Here is a 16544-nt window from a genome sequence, read left to right on the forward strand (position 1 = left end):
CTCTGTACGTGTCCCCCGTGTGTCCGTCCTCTGTACGTGTCCCCCGTGTGTCCGTCCTCTGTACGTGTCCCCTCTGTACGTGTCCCCTCTGTACGTGTCCCCCGTGTGTCCGTCCTCTGTACGCTTCCCCGGTGTGTCCGTCCTCTGTACGTGTCCCCGGTGTGTCCGTCCTCTGTACGTGTCCCCCGTGTGTCCGTCCTCTATACGTGTCCCTTCGTGTGTCCGTCCTCTGTACGTGTCCCCCTGTGTGTCCGTCCTCTGTACGTGTCCCCCGTGTGTCCGTCCTCTGTACGGGTCCCCGGTGTGTCCGTCCTCTGTACGTGTCCCCCGTGTGTCCGTCCTCTGTACGTGTCCCCCGTGTGTCCGTCCTCTGTACGTGTCCCCAGTGTGTCCGTCCTCTGTACGTGTCCCCCGTGTGTCCGTCCTCTGTACGTGTCCCCCGTGTGTCCGTCCTCTGTACGTGTCCCCAGTGTGTCCGTCCTCTTTACGTGTCCCCCGCGTGTCCGTCCTCTGTACGCGTCCCCCGTGTGTCCGACCTCTGTACGTGTCCCCTGTGTGTCCCCCGTGTGTCCGTCCTCTGTACGTGTCCCCGGTGTGTCCGTCCTCTGTACGTGTCCCCGGTGTGTCCGTCCCCTCTGTGTGTCCCCTGTTTGTCCCCCATGAGAGTCAGTGACACTTCTATTCATAGAATGGAATTCTTGCTGGCCGTCACATGTGATTGCGGATCTGCGGGCGGCACGTGCCGACACCTCGGGGGATGGAAAGTGCCAGCCGAGCAGAAATGACACAACGTGAGCGGGTTGTACAGCTGCGTCCCATCCAGGAGAGAGCGGGCGGGCAGAGGCGGCGGAGGCCTATGGGGGGGCTCGGTACTGGGGCTCCGCCTCTCTCCTGAACTCCTACCTACATATACAGAACGATCTATAAAATCTTTACCATGTGATTCTCATCTTCAGTCTTTGTAAATCTGCAGCTTTGATTATAATAATTCCCGGCGATCCCGCCAATGATGGTCCATCTGCAGGCACTTCCTGATATAGGGTGACAACACTCTGTTCCTGTCTCTCAATTGTTCTCCGGTGTCACCATCAGGAATCCCCCCCCCCCCCCCAAGAAATGCCGTGCTGCCATCACAGGAGTGCCTGGAGATGTGCAATGACCGACTTCTGGGGCCGCTGGTGGGGCCGGCAGCGGTGGGGCCAGTGGTGGTAGGGCTGGTGGCCGCTGGTGGTGGTTGGGCCGGTGTGGCCGGTGGTGGGGCCTGATAGTTGTGGGGCCAGTGGCCAGCGATGGTGGTGGTGAGGCGGGTTGTGGTGACGGTGTGACTGGTGGAGGGGCATGATAGTTGTGGGGCCGGTGGCCAGCGATGGTGGGCTGGTGGTGGTGGTGGGGCCGGTGGCTGGCGGTAATGGTGTTGGCAGTGGTTGGGCTGGTGGTGGTGGGGCGGGTGGCAGTGGTGGTGGTGACGGTGTGGCCGGTGGTGGGGCATGATAGTTGTGGGGCCGGTGGCCAGCGATGGTGGTGGGGCGGTGGTTGGGCTGGGGGCGGTGGTGGTGGTGGGGCAGGTGGCAGTGGTGGTGGCGGTGGGGCATGATAGTTGTTGGGGGACCGGTGGTCAACGATGGTGGTGGGCCGGTGGCCAGAGATGGTGGTGGGGCGGTGGTTGGGCTGGTGGTGCTGGTGGGTGGCAGTGGTGGTGGTGACAGTGTGGCTGGTGGTGGGGCATGATAGTTGTGGGGCCGGTGGCCAGCGATGGTGGTGGTTGTGGTGGGGCCGGTGGCTGGCGGTAGTGGTGGTGGGGCGGGTGGCAGTGGTGTGGCCGGTCGAGGGGCATGATAGTTGTGGGGCCAGTGGCCAGCGATGGTGGGCCGGTGGTGGGGCCGGTGGCTGGCGGTAGTGGTGGTGGCAGTGGTTGGGCTGGTGGTGGCAGTGGTGGTGACAGTGTGGCCGGTGGTGGGGCAAGATAGTTGTGGGGCCGGTGGCCAGCGATGGTGGTGGGGCGGTGGTTGGGCTGATGGTGGTGGTGGGTGGCAGTGGTGGTGGTGGTGACAGTGTGGCTGGTGGTGGGGCATGATAGTTGTGGGGCCGGTGGCCAGCGATGGTGGTGGTTGTGGTGGGGCCGGTGGTTGGGCTGGCGGTGGTGGTGGGGCGGGTGGCATTGGCAGTGGTGGTGGCGGTGGTTGGGCTGGGGGCGGCGGTGGTGGTGGGGCGGGTGGCAATGGTGGTGGTGGTGGCGGTGGCGGTGAGGCCGTGGTCGGGCATGATAGTTGCTGGGGGACCGGTGGCCAACGATGGTGGTGGGCCGGTGGCTGGCGGTAGTGGTGATTGCGGTGGTTGGGCTGGCGTGGTGGTGGGGCGGGTGGCTGTGGTGGTGACGGTGTGGCTGGTGGTGGGGCATGATAGTTGTGGGGCCGGTGGCCAGCGATGGTGGTGGGCGGCAGTGGTGATGGTGGCTCAGGTGGCGGCACAGGACGAAGTAGTTTTAGTCCTCGCCATGGATTAGGATTCATGTCACCTCACCGCCGGTGACGCTGCAGATTGGATTCATCTCCAAAATCTCCAGCATCATCAGTTAACCTGTTACTGATGCTGAGTGGGGGAGGGGACTGTGTCACCCCCATCCCTCCGGCACAGGAAGGGTTAATGATGGGGGCGGGGGAGGTGGCAGATGCTGTTGATCCCGCTGTCGGCGCAGAGCATGCAGTTTGTGTTGCTCGGGTGCTCTGTGCCCAGTCTGCTTCTCCTGCAGAGCCAACATGCCACCCCCCCCCCACCTGAGTCACATGACACCACATGATAATAATGGCCCATCTGTGCCGGCCAATCACATTCCGGCTTTCCGCATGGATGGAGAATCCCAGGAATAAGAAATCCTAATCTCCCCTTAAAGCACAACTCCGCCCACAATGTTCTTTATCAGCTTTGGGTGGACTGGGGGGGGCGGAGTTACAGTGTTCACAAATGTCTGACACAGATCAGCCCCTCCCCGCAAAGTTACAATGTACAGTCTGATCACTGGGGGAGGGGAGACTGAGGAAAGGCTTCTTCTTGCCTGCAGCAGATCGATGACATCATCAGAGCCTAGGCGGAGTCACATATTAGAACTCTTCTGATCGGGGATCCTGTTGCCGGGTTGTGAAGGATATGTCAGTGTAATTCTCCCTGCTTGGTAAATTGTGGGTTAGAGGTAAAATGGATTCATGTGTTACAAGCTATTGACATGTTAATGACCCGTCTGCAGCTAGCTCCTTATTTCAAAGGGATGTTAATCCTGTTACTGTGATTAGAGGTGACTCATGTAATGTATTATGATTGCTTCATTATGCGGTGCCAGGCTGTCCAGCTAATGTGTTCTGTACACCTTGTAATTAACTTCCCTGATGTCATTATTTAAAGAAAATGTGTCTCAGGTCGGCTCCGAATTGTCTGGCTATATTCTGTATGAGAAACTCCAGAGTGTGTGAAAAGGGGGTGGAGCTCCCATTGTTCCTTGATTAAGGATTTAGCTTGTAAAACTGTATTTATAACCAGCAGCAAGCTGCCAATAAATCAGTCTTGGTTCCAGCATTCAGTCTTGACTCATGTGTGGAGGATCCTGTGATGTTCTTGTATGGAGAGGAGGGAATGCTTGACGGGGATATCATACCGATACCGTCACAATTGGATGGCAGCAGCGGGATTTTCCCTTCTACTCTCCCTTACACCAGGACTCCAAGCAGACACTGGGAACAGTGAATGGAAGGCTGCTACACCCTGCTTAAAAGAAATACACTGGAAGAACTACTGGAAGTTCGTGGAAGGATTGCTAGCAACAAAACCAAGCGGATCATCATAGCAGAATTAATGGAGCTAGACCAGGAGGACGGGATTGCAGCAACGCCAGCAGTACAAGAGATGGAGACACCAGTGATTCAGGAGGAGTCACCAACCAACAAGCTAATGAGAGAGAAGCTAGCGTGGTTCGGCCCGAACCCAACGCCGGATGTGGTGCTGAAAGTGATGGACCTGTTAGCGAAGGAGGATAAACACATAAGAGACGCAGAACTACAGGAGGCTAAACAAATAAGAGACGCAGAGCTACAGGAGGCTAAACAAATAAGAGACGCAGAGCTACAGAAGGATAAACAAATAAGAGACGCAGAGCTACAGGAGGATAAACAAATAAGAGACGCAGAGCTACAGGAGGCTAAACAAATAAGAGACGCAGAACTACAGAAGGATAAACAAATAAGAGATGCAGAACTACTGAAGGATAAACAAATAAGGGATGCAGAGCTACAGTTAAAACTGGCAGCAGTCCAACAAGCAGCCGCACATCCTCCAAACAGTGAGTACAGCACAGCAGACACAAGGAAGATTCCGTTTAGCGCTTTTAAAGCTTTTGATGAAAAGGACTGTGAGATTGATAACTACCTGGCAGACTTTGAGCGACAATGTAAGCTGCACCGAATAGCTAGAGGAGAGTGGGTTGCAATATTGTCAGGCAAACTGTCAGGCAAAGCTTCTGATGCTTTCCGGACCGTGCCAGATCAGGATATCCATAGCTACGCCCGGGTTAAAGAAGTGCTCCTGGCTCGTTATGCAGTAACCCCAGAGTCCCACCGACAGAAGTTCAGGGACTCACGCAAAACCACGAAAGACTCTTACGCGGAATGGGCATGCCAGTTGTCCCTGTCGGCCTCTAACTGGGTTAACAGCAGCCAGGCCACCACCGCAGAGGACATTTTGCAACTAATGCTCCTGGAGCAATTTTACAATCACATCCAGACGGACGTCAAAGATTGGGTGAGAGATCGCAGGCCCATGACTACCAGAGGCCGCAAAGTTGGCGGATGAATATGCGGATACTCGCAAGACAAACCAGGTCACACCACGGGTACAACCTCCACGACCAACGGCGCCCTCACACCCACCAGCCGCTAGATACCAACCTCCTAACAGACCGGTGACATCTAGCCCTCCCTATCCACGCCAGGAGGAAAACGAACAACGCTGCTTCCGGTGCAAACAGTTGGGTCACTTCAAGCAGAATTGCCCCCTGAATGACAACACCAGATCAAATTGGTCTCAACCTGGGTACCGCCCACCAGCAGCAGCCCATTGTGTAGACTCGGCTTAGGATCCCCAGGAGCTGGGTCGGGAAGAACCATTGGGCACCCCTTACGAAGCCCTCATGGTACAATCTGTTATTACGGACAACAGGGAACACCCTTGTCAGCTGGTCATGGGCGACAGCCGTGAGCCGGAGGGGCCTTGGAGGGGGCTGGGCAGAAAGAGGCACCGCCAGCTACCCTCCAAGAAGAAGAGGTCCTGGAAGTCATATAACAAGCTGACCTGGGAGGAGAAGAAGCGACTGGAGGAGATGGAATCGCAGCGGGCGCCCCAGATGCGGGCCGAGATGTTCGCCAAGGGCCCACCGGTGGCCCCTTACACCACCACCCAGTTCCTGATGATGAAGGACCACGTGGAAAGCCTGCAGGACATGAGCAAGCAGGAGCTGATCCGTGAATACATGGAGCTGGAGGAGTGCATAAGCCGCATGGAGGAGGAGAACAACCACCTGAGGTCACAGCAGGCTGACCCCCCCAGGCTCCATGAACTGGAGATGGAGCTGGAGAAGCTCCAAGAGGAGAACCGGCGGCTGCGGAGGGAGCAGGGGGTGGCTGACCTTATGGGGCTCTGATTCCCCTCCCCCCCCCCGTTCTCTGAGCACCAGTGCTACAGCATTTCAACAAATATAACTTTTCCTTTTTATGAATCTCCTGTGATTGTCACTTCAGAGCCATAACCTGCCCCTCCCATAGCGGGACACCTAGACGGCGGCGCACAGACCCATTCGCCGTCTTCACACTGACTTCTGGTGACTCTGCAGATCGCACAAAGACTTGGGGACTGACCGGCGTGTGATCTGACAATCCGGTGGCATACCTGAGTCGGAAGCAGTTACCAATGGAGGTCAGTCACGCCAAACGGAGTTAACCTCGGACTAAAAGCTCTGAACCCGTCAACCCTACTGGACCAGGGAAGGTCCAACCGGGTTTGCCGTAGCAGGGAGAAAAAGGGGGGCCATTGTGAAGGATATGTCAGTGTAAATCTCCCTGCTTGGTTAAATTGTGGGTTAGAGGTAAAAATGGATTTATGTGTTACAAGCTATTGACATGTTAATGACCCGTCTGCAGCTAGCTCCTTATTTCAAAGGGATGTTAATCCTGTTACTGTGATTAGAGGTGACTCATGTTATGTATTCTGATTGCTTCATTATGCGGTGCCAGGCTGCCCAGCTAATGTGTTCTGTACACCTTGTAATTAACTTCCCTGATGTCATTATTTAAAGAAAATGTGTCTCAGGTCGGCTCCGAATTGTCTGGCTATATTCTGTATGAGAAACTCCAGAGTGTGTGAAAAGGGGGTGGAGCTCCCATTGTTCCTTGATTAAGGATTTAGCTTGTAAAACTGTATTTATAACCAGCAGCAAGCTGCCAATAAATCAGTCTTGGTTCCAGCATTCAGTCTTGACTCATGTGTGGATGATCCTGTGATGTTCTTGTATGGAGAGGAGGGAATGCTTGACGGGGATATCATACCAATACCGTCACACGGGTATTATGGGATGTCGGGATTTATTGATGGGGATTTGGCCCTGGCCGTGGTGCTGAATGGTGGTGTCATTCCACGTGTTCTCCAGCAGAGGGTGTGAGAGGAGAGGCGAGGAGGCTCATCCCTTCTTAGTCATGGTTGAGCTGCATGGAGGATGTATAATGCCTGTATTTACATCAGAAGCCGTCATTTAAAGGGGCAGTACGGTATCACCGGAGGAGGATCACCACCTCACTCTGTCCCGTCACTGGAGGATCACCACCTCACTCTGTCCCGTCACCAGAGGGGGATCACCACCTCACTCTGTCCCGTCACCGGAGGAGGATCACCACCTCACTCTGTCCCGTCACCGGAGGAGGATCACCACCTCACTCTGTCCCATCACCAGAGGATCACCACCTCACTCTGTCCCGTCACCGGAGGATGATCACCACCTCACTCTGTCCCGTCACCGGAGGATCACCACCTCACTCTGTCCCATCACCGGAGGAGGATCACCACCTCACTCTGTCCCGTCACCGGAGGAGGATCACCACCTCACTCTGTCCCGTCACCGGAGGAGGATCACCACCTCGCTCTGTCCCGTCACCGGAGGATCCCCACCTCACTCTCTCCCGTCACCGGAGGAGGATCCCCACCTCACTCTGTCCCGTCACCGGAGGAGGATCACCACCTCGCTCTGTCCCGTCACCGGAGGAGGATCACCACCTCACTCTGTCCCGTCACCGGAGGAGGATCACCACCTCACTCTGTCCCGTCACCGGAGGAGGATCACCACCTCACTCTGTCCCGTCACCGGAGGAGGATCACCACCTCACTCTGTCCCGTCACCGGAGAAGGATCACCACCTCACTCTGTCCCGTCACCAGAGGAGGATCACCACCTCACTCTGTCCCGTCACCGGAGGAGGACACTGATCTAATGCCCCCTGTCGTGTCACTGGTAGCCCAGCCCCCCCCCCCACAGTTAGAATCACTCCCCAGGACACACTTTTACCCCTTCCTCAACCCCCCTTGTGGTTAACCCTTTCCCTGCCAGTGGCATTTTTATAGCACTGATCGCTGTATAAATGACAATGGTCCCAAAATAGCGTCAAAAGTGTCCGATGTGTCCGCCGCAATGTCACAGTCCCGATAAAAATCGCAGATCGCCGCCATTACTAGAAAAAAATATATATATATATTATTAAAAATGTCATAAAACTATCACCTATTTTGTAGACGCTATAAGTTTTGCGCAATCTAATCAATTGCGATTTTTTTTTTTACCAAAAATATGTAGAAGAATACGTATAAACTGAGGAAAATTTTTAGTTTTTTTATATAGTTTTTTTGAGGATATTTATTATAGCAAAAAGTAAAAAATATTGCTTTTTTTCCTTCAAAATTTTCGCAATTTCTTTTGTTTATAGAGCAAAAAATAAAAACCGCAGAGGTGATCAAATACCACCAAAAGAAAGCTCTATTTGTGGGGAAAAAATGACGTCAGTTTTGTTTGGGAGCCACGTCGCACGACCGCGCAATTGTCATCTTAGGCCCCATACTCACGAGCAAACATGTCTGCTGAAACTGGCCCGCAGGCCAGTTTCAGCAGACATGTTTGGTCGTGTGTGGGCGCGAGCGGGCCGAATTCCAGCAAACATTTGCCCGCCGGGCCTTTTCCCAGCAGACAAATATTCCTGGACTTGTTTTAAAACCGTCCGCTGGAATCCTGCCCGCTCGGACATGTACGGTCGTCAGTACAGACCTACCGTACATGTCCAGGCGCCCGCCGTCCCTCGCATGCGTCGAATGACTTCGACGCATGCGTGGAAGCATTTTAAAGGCGGGCCGCCCACGTCGCCGCGTCATTGTCGCGGCGACACCGCGTCATCGACGCGGCGACACCGCGGACACGCCCCGCGTATTGTTTACGCGCGGACTTCTGTACGATGGTGTGTACAACCATCGTACAGAAGCCCTCTGGCAGACATGTATGGTGAAAACGGACCGACGGACCGCTTTCACCATACATGTTTGGTCGTGAGTACCCGGCCTTAAGCGACGCAGTCAAAAAGTGCTCTGGTCAGGAGGGGGTAAATTCTTCCGGGGCTGAAGTGGTTAATCTGATGGGTAGCTGGAGGCGTTCACGGCCCTTCAGACACGAAAGGCGTTTGTGCGGCTAACAAAGGGGGCATTCAGCCCCCCAACTCCCCCCCCCCCTTCCACCGCCGCGTCCAATCACAGCTGTACTGACATTCCACAACTGTCCCCTCGGTGCCACCAAACCGCGTGCAATCCTTCAAGGGAATCCTAATCTACCTTCACCGATTGGCCGGGAGGTGCTGGGTCCACCTGGGGCGGCGCGCTGCGGTAATGTGCATTAAGGGTGCCATACCGCGGCGCACCATCACGGTTTCTGTTGTACAGTCTGAGTGTCGTGTCTGAATTTCTGGATGTTCCGCGGCATTGATTGGCGAGCCGTTGATTTCCGCGGCGTTCCGTCACGTAATGTGACGCAGCGCATGCGTGTCACCGCACCGCAGAAATGTGAAGGACCCCCCCCCCCAAATACACGCCATTTCCTGTCCCTGCTGAAGGTTTTCTTCCTTTCAACCGTATAAAGTGTATTTCCCAGAATCCTCCCGGCTCCTGTAACTGATGCACAGAACCTGAATTATAATTACAGGCATCCCCTGCAGGTCCACCACACCGCGTGTCCTCCTTGGTAAGACCCTGGCACAGGTTCCCCCCCCCCCTCCCCCAGGGATGCCAGGAGTGCCATTCATATAGTTTGGGCAGAACCTCCCACTAAGCCCTCATTTTGAATAGTTTTAAGTGCAGCCTCAGTATCTCCAGGACAGAAGCAGCAGTGGTGTCACTAGGGGGGTGGACTGCGCCTGGGTGACACCATCAAGTAGGAGGTAATATCCAACCGCGATGATCCATGACAGCGCAAACTAGCCTGCCCAGCGCCATGCCGGAGGGCTAGACAGGAGAGAGCCCGATAGAGGGGAGGTGACACCAAGTTTTACCCCACTAGGTGACACCGCTGGCAGCTCTGGAAGTTGTATAAATCGGGTGCAATGTGTACTCGGTGAACTCAGCTGGGGCTCTTTCTGCTTTGATTAACCTGGACCCCCCCCACAGGATCTCCATCTCCGGACTCCTTTCCCCCCGGATAGGAGCGGGTTATGGACCAGCTCGGTAAAGGCCTGTGTGCGGCACGTGGCGCCATCTCTGGACTCCTTACCTCCGGATAGGTGAGGGTTATGGAGAGGAAAGGGTTACAACCTGTGTGCGGCATGTGGCGCCATCTCCGGACTCCTTACCCCCGGATAGGCGCGGGTTATGGACCAGCTCAGAAAAAGAAGGGTTAAAGCATGTGTTTTCGGCACGTGGCGCCATCTCCGGACTTATTACCCCGGATAGGCACGGGTTATCGGCCAGATTGGAGAGGAAAGGGTTAAAGCCTGCCTACGGCACATGGTGCTATCTCCAGACTCCTTACCCCCAGATTGGTGTGTGTTATGGGCCAGCTTGGAGAGGAAAGAGTTTAAACCTATGTGTGGCATCTGGAACCATCTCCAGACTCTTTACCCCCAGATAGGCACAGTTTAGCGGCCAGTTTGGAGAGGAAAGGGTTAAAACCTGTGTGTGCTGCATCTGGCACCATCTCCGGCCTCCTTACCCCTGAATAGGCACGGTTATGGGCCAGCTTGGAGAGGAAAGGGTTAAAGCCTGCCTGCGGCACGTGGTGGCATCTCTGTACTCCTTACCCCTGGATAGGCGCGGTTTAGCGGCCAGCTTGGAGAGGAAAGGGTGAAAACCTGTGTGTAGCACATGGCGCCATCTCCAGACTCCTTACCCCCGGATAGTCGTGCAGTTTAGCGGCCAGCTTGGAGAGGAAAGGGTGAAAACCTGTGTGTAGCACATGGCGCCATCTCCGGACTCCTTACCCCCGGATAGGCACGGGTTATGGGCCAGCTTGGAGAGCAAACGATTAAAGCCTGCGTGCGCCATTTGGCGCCATCTCTGGACTCCTTACCCCCAGATAGGCACGGTTTAGTGGCCAGCTTGGAGAGGAAAGGGTTAAAACATGTGTGCGGCACATGGCGCCATCTCCGGACTCCATACCCCCGGATAGGCACGGGTTATGGGCCAGCTCGGCAAAGGAAGGGTTAAAACCTGTGTGCGGCATTCGGCACCATCTTAGGACTCCTTACCCCCGGATAGGTGGGGGTTATGGGCCAGCTTGGAGAGGAAAGAGTTTAAACCTGTGTGCGGCATCTGGAACCATCTCCAGACTCCTTACCCCCGGATAGTCGTGCAGTTTAGCGGCCAGCTTGGATAGGCACGGGTTATCGGCCGGCTTGGAGAGGAAAGGGTAAAAGCCTGCCTGCGGCACGTGGCGCAAGTCAGGCGTGAATTGATCGGTAAACACACTTAAACTGTATGAAATATTTACATTGATAAGAGAGCCTGGAAATCCATTATCACCAGATAAATAGAGACGAGGAAGGAGAGGAGCGAAGCACGGTCAGAGCGCGCCCCAACGCAGCCGGAGATGAAATGAAGGCTTTATTCACTATAATGTGTGATCGACCAATGAGGACAATCACCGAACAGATGAGAAAATCTATCACTGAGGGGGCATCACCCCCACCCCGAAGGGAGATCATGTGACCCCTCCCCCCACTACCGTGTCTCCTATATAGGAACACATGGGGCCCCTGTACTGTCACTGCGTCATACCGTTATTTTTATTATCATCACTATTATTATTATTATTATTATCACTATTATTATTATTATCACTATTATTATTATTATTATTATTATTATTATCACTATTATTATTATTATCATTATCACTATTATTATTATTATTATTATTATTATTATTATCACTATTATTATTATCATCACTATTATTATTATTATTATTATTATTATCACTATTATTATTATTATCATTATTATTATTATCACTATTATTATTATTATCATTATCACTATTATTATTATTATTATCATTATTATTATTATTATTATTATCACTATTATTATTATCATCACTATTATTATTATCATCACTATTATTATTATTATTATTAGGGTTGTCCAGATACCGATACCAGTATCGGTATCGGGACCGATACCGAGTATTTGCGGGAGTACTCGTACTCGCGCAAATACCCCCGATACCTAAATAGAATACTTTCCCCCCCCCTTCCCCCCCGCCGCTGCCGCCGCATTGCGCCGCCGCTTAGCGCCGCCGCATCGAGGGACATGGCTAGAGGGACATTGCTGCATATGTGAGGGACATGGCTGCATATGTGAGGGACATGGCTAGAGGGACATTGCTGCATATGTGAGGGACATGGCTGCATATGTGAGGGACATGGCTAGAGGGACATTGCTGCATATTCGAGGGACATGGCTAGAGGGACATGGCTGCATATGTGAGGGACATGGCTAGAGGGACATGGCTGCATATGTGAGGGACATGGCTAGAGGGACATGGCTGCATATGTGAGGGACATGGCTAGAGGGACATGGCTGCATATGTGAGGGACATGGCTAGAGGGACATGGCTGCATATGTGAGGGACATGGCTAGAGGGACATGGCTGCATATGTGAGGGACATGGCTAGAGGGACATGGCTGCATATGTGAGGGACATGGCTGGAGGGACATGGCTGCATATGTGAGGGACATGGCTAGAGGGACATGGCTGCATATGTGAGGGACATGGCTAGAGGGACATGGCTGCATATGTGGGGGACATGGCTGCATATGGGGGGGACATGGCTGCATTTGGGGACACATTTAAAAAAAGTATCGGTATTCGGTATCGGCGACTACTTGAAAAAAAGTATCGGTACTTGTACTTGGTCCTAAAAAAGTGGTATCGGGACAACCCTAATTATTATTATTATTACTATTATTATTATTATCACTATTATTATTATTATTATTATCACTATTATTATTATTATTATCACTATTATTATTATTATTATTATCACTATTATTATTATTATTATTAGGGTTGTCCCGATACCACTTTTTTAGGACCGAGTACAAGTACCGATACTTTTTTTCATGTAGTCGCCGATACCGAATACCGATACTTTTTTTAAATGTCATGTGACAGTTTTCAAACCACAATACAGACTAAGGATATTTTCTTTAGAATTATGAAGAACTCTAACTCAAGACATTATAAAAGAATAAAAATGAGTAAAAATGAATAAAAATGTTTTATTTGCTTGTCACGCAGTAGTAAAAAACTCAAAGAATTTTCATAGAACATGTTGATAAATACAAAAAAAGTATTCTATTTAGGTATCGGGAGCATTTGCGCGAGTACGAGTACTCCCACAAATACTCGGTATCGGTCCCGATACCGATACTAGTATCGGTATCTGGACAACCCTAATTATTATCATTATTATTATTATTATCACTATTATTATTATTATTATTATCACTATTATTATTATTATTATTATTATCACTATTATTATTATTATTATCATTATTATTATTATTATTATTATTATCACTATTATTATTATTATTATTATTATTATTATTATTATCATCACTATTATTATTATTATCATTATCACTATTATTATTATTATTATTATTATTATTATTATTATTATCACTATTATTATTATTATTATTATTATTATCATCACTATTATTATTATTATCATTATCACTATTATTATTATTATTATCATCATCATCATTATTATTATTATTATTATTATTATTATTATCACTATTATTATTATCATTATCACTATTATTATTATTATTATTATTTTATTATTATTATTATCATTATTATTATTATTATTATTATTATTATTATTATTATTATTATCATCATCACTATTATTTTTATCTTCATTATTATTTTTAATAATCAGAATACAATGTGGAACAAATAATTTTAGTTTCCATTGACGTCTATGGGGAAACTCGCTTTGATATACGAGTGCTTTGGATTACAAGCGTTCTCCTGGAACAGATTATCCTCGTAATCCGAGGTTCCTTTGTATTATCAAATTTTATCCTCATCGGCCGTCTCGGACATGCAGTCATTCTCGATAACGATGTAGAGGGCGGTGATCTGATGTTGCAGGCGTATTGATGGGGTGTTTGGATGGGGGTGTGGGGTCTTTATGGATGGGGTGTATTAATGGGGTGGGGTGTATAGATGGGGGGTGTGTGCACGGGGAGTATGGATGGGGTGTATATGAATGGACGGGGACGGGGTGTAATAATGGGGTGACAGGGTGTGGGGTGTATGGAAAGGGGGGTGCATATGGACAGGGTGTAATAATGGGGTGTATGGACAGGAGGTGGGGTGTATATGGATGGGGTGTATGGACGGGGGGTAATAATGGGGTGTATATGTATGGACGGGGGGTAATAATGGGGTGTATATGTATGGACGGGGGGTAATAATGGGGTGTATATGTATGGACGGGGTTTAATAATGGGGTGTATGGACAGGAGGTGGGGTGTATATGGATGGGGTGTATGGACGGGGGGTGGGGTGTAATAATGGGGTGACAGGGGGGGTGGGGAGTATGGACAGGAGGTGGGGTGTATATGGATGGGGTGTATGGGGGGGGCGGTAATAATGGGGTGACAGGGGGGTGGGGAGTATGGACGGGGGGTAATAATGGGGTGTAAATGTATGGACGGGGGGTAATAATGGGGTGACAGGGGGGTGGGGAGTATGGACGGGGGGTAATAAAGGGGTGGAAGGGGGGGTGGGGAGTATGGACAGGGGGGGGGGTGTAATAATGGGGTGACAGGGCCTCTTCATACTCTCATGGACAGGGGGGGACGGGGGGTGTATGGACGGGGGGGGGGGGTAATAATGGGGTGTATATATATGGACAGGAGGTGGGGGGGTAATAATGGGGTGACAGGGCCTCTTCATACTCTCATGGACTTAGTGAAGCACACAGAGTGTCAGTGATGAGGAAGAGGATCGGAGGAGGGGGGGGGAGGGGGAGGGATGGACCCGTCCGGCTGTCACCCTCCAGACTGGCACAGAGTCTCACCATGAACCACAGGAAGAGGAGTTTCACATTTGGGGCTTATGGAGGAGCCGGGTATGTAGACTGCGCCCACCTACCCCGAGCTCATCAGTGCCGGGGGGGCAACCGGGGGGGGAGGGGCCACCTGGCTGGTGGTTGGGTCAGCAGAGCCCCGGATTATCCCTCTGTGATTATCAGAGAGACCCACCGACCCCCCTGCAGAACCCACAGATCCTCCGACCGACACACCGATCTACCGACTCCGACAACAAAATATCCCCCCCCCCCGACTGTGCACAACACCCCCCCCCCCCCCCCAACACCGACAGTACAACTTCTCTACAATCACCTCCGCAGGCTCCACCAATCAGAGGCTTTCATTTGGCTGATGGACTCATAACTGATTTATCAATGATCTGCAGAACATCACTCCCCCCCCCCATCCCCCTCCTGACAGATCCTTATTATTATATTCTGCAGAACATCGCTCCCCCCCCCCATCCCCCTCCTGACAGATCCTTATTATTATATTCTGCAGAACATCGCTCCCCCCATCCCCCTCCTGACAGATCCTTATTATTATATTCTGCAGAACATTGCTCCGTCCCCCATCCCCCTCCTGACAGATCCTTATTATTATATTCTGCAGAACATCACTCCCCCCCCCCATCCCCCTCCTGACAGATCCTTATTATCATATTCTGCAGAACATCGCTCCCCCCCCCATCCCCCTCCTGACAGATCCTTATTATTATATTCTGCAGAACATCGCTCCCCCCATCCCCCTCCTGACAGATCCTTATTATTATATTCTGCAGAACATTGCCCCCCCCCCATCCCCCTCCTGACAGATCCTTATTATTATATTCTGCAGAACATTGCTCCCCCCCCCCATCCCCCTCCTGACAGATCCTTATTATTATATTCTGCAGAACATTGCTCCCCCCCATCCCCCTCCTGACAGATCCTTATTATTATATTCTGCAGAACATTGCTCCCCCCCCCCATCCCCCTCCTGACAGATCCTTATTATTATATTCTGCAGAACATTGCTCCCCCCCCCCCATCCCCCTCCTGACAGATCCTTATTATTATATTCTGCAGATTATCTCATCACTGACCTCTTTACAGGTCTGCAGAGCATCGCTCCCTCCTGTAGATATCCTGATTGATCCATGAATGAATGAATTAGATTGTGGCCCGGTGGAGGGGGTGATGGTGGGGGGAGGAGAGGGTGATGGGGGGGGTGATGGGGGGAGGAGGGGGTGATGGGGGGGGTCGGTTCCGGGGTATCTTGTATGGTGGGGGAGGAGGGGGTGATGGTGGGGGGTCGGTTCCGGGGTATCATGTATGGTGGGGGAGGAGGGGGTGATGGTGGGGGGGTCGGTTCCGGGGTATCGTGTATGGTGGGGGAGGAGGGGGTGATGGTGGGGGGGTCGGTTCCGGGGTATCGTGTATGGTGGGGGAGGAGGGGGTGATGGGGGGGGGGTCGGTTCCGGGGTATCGTGTATGGTGGGGGAGGAGGGGGTGATGGTGGGGGGAGGAGGGGGTCGGTTCCGGGGTATCGTGTATGGTGGGGGAGGAGGGGGTGATGGTGGGGGGTCGGTTCCGGGGTATCGTGTATGGTGGGGGTGAAGGGGCTGATGGTGGGGGGAGGAGGGGGTGATGGGGGGGTCGGTTCCGGGGTATCATGTATGGTGGGGGTGAAGGGGCTGATGGTGGGGGGAGGAGGGGGGGATGGGGGGGGGCGGTTCCGGGGTATCGTGTATGGTGGGGGAGGAGGGGGTGATGGTGGGGGGTCGGTTCCGGGGTATCATGTATGGTGGGGGAGGAGGGGGTGATGGTGGGGGGAGGAGGGGGGGGTGGAGAAGATGATGGTGGGGGGAGGAGGGTG

The 16544-nt window shown here is 52.0% G+C and overlaps 1 protein-coding gene across 1 annotated transcript; it reads right to left on the minus strand.

The window, feature by feature from the left end:
• Positions 1 to 1130: 1130 nt before the first annotated feature.
• On the minus strand, positions 1131 to 2510 carry LOC120921965 (extensin-like). The gene has a single exon (XM_040334480.1). It carries the CDS (start codon positions 2508 to 2510, stop codon positions 1131 to 1133), a length of 1380 nt encoding a protein of 459 aa, XP_040190414.1.
• Between the last annotated feature and the right edge of the window lie 14034 nt (positions 2511 to 16544).

Source organism: Rana temporaria, assembly GCF_905171775.1.
Source record: "Rana temporaria chromosome 10 unlocalized genomic scaffold, aRanTem1.1 chr10x, whole genome shotgun sequence".
Lineage (NCBI taxonomy): Eukaryota > Metazoa > Chordata > Amphibia > Anura > Ranidae > Rana > Rana temporaria.

Coding starts and splice junctions, on each gene's coding strand:
- LOC120921965 (XM_040334480.1), bottom strand. CDS start 2,510: ATGAATCCTAATCCATGGCGAGGACTAAAACTACTTCGTCCTGTGCCG.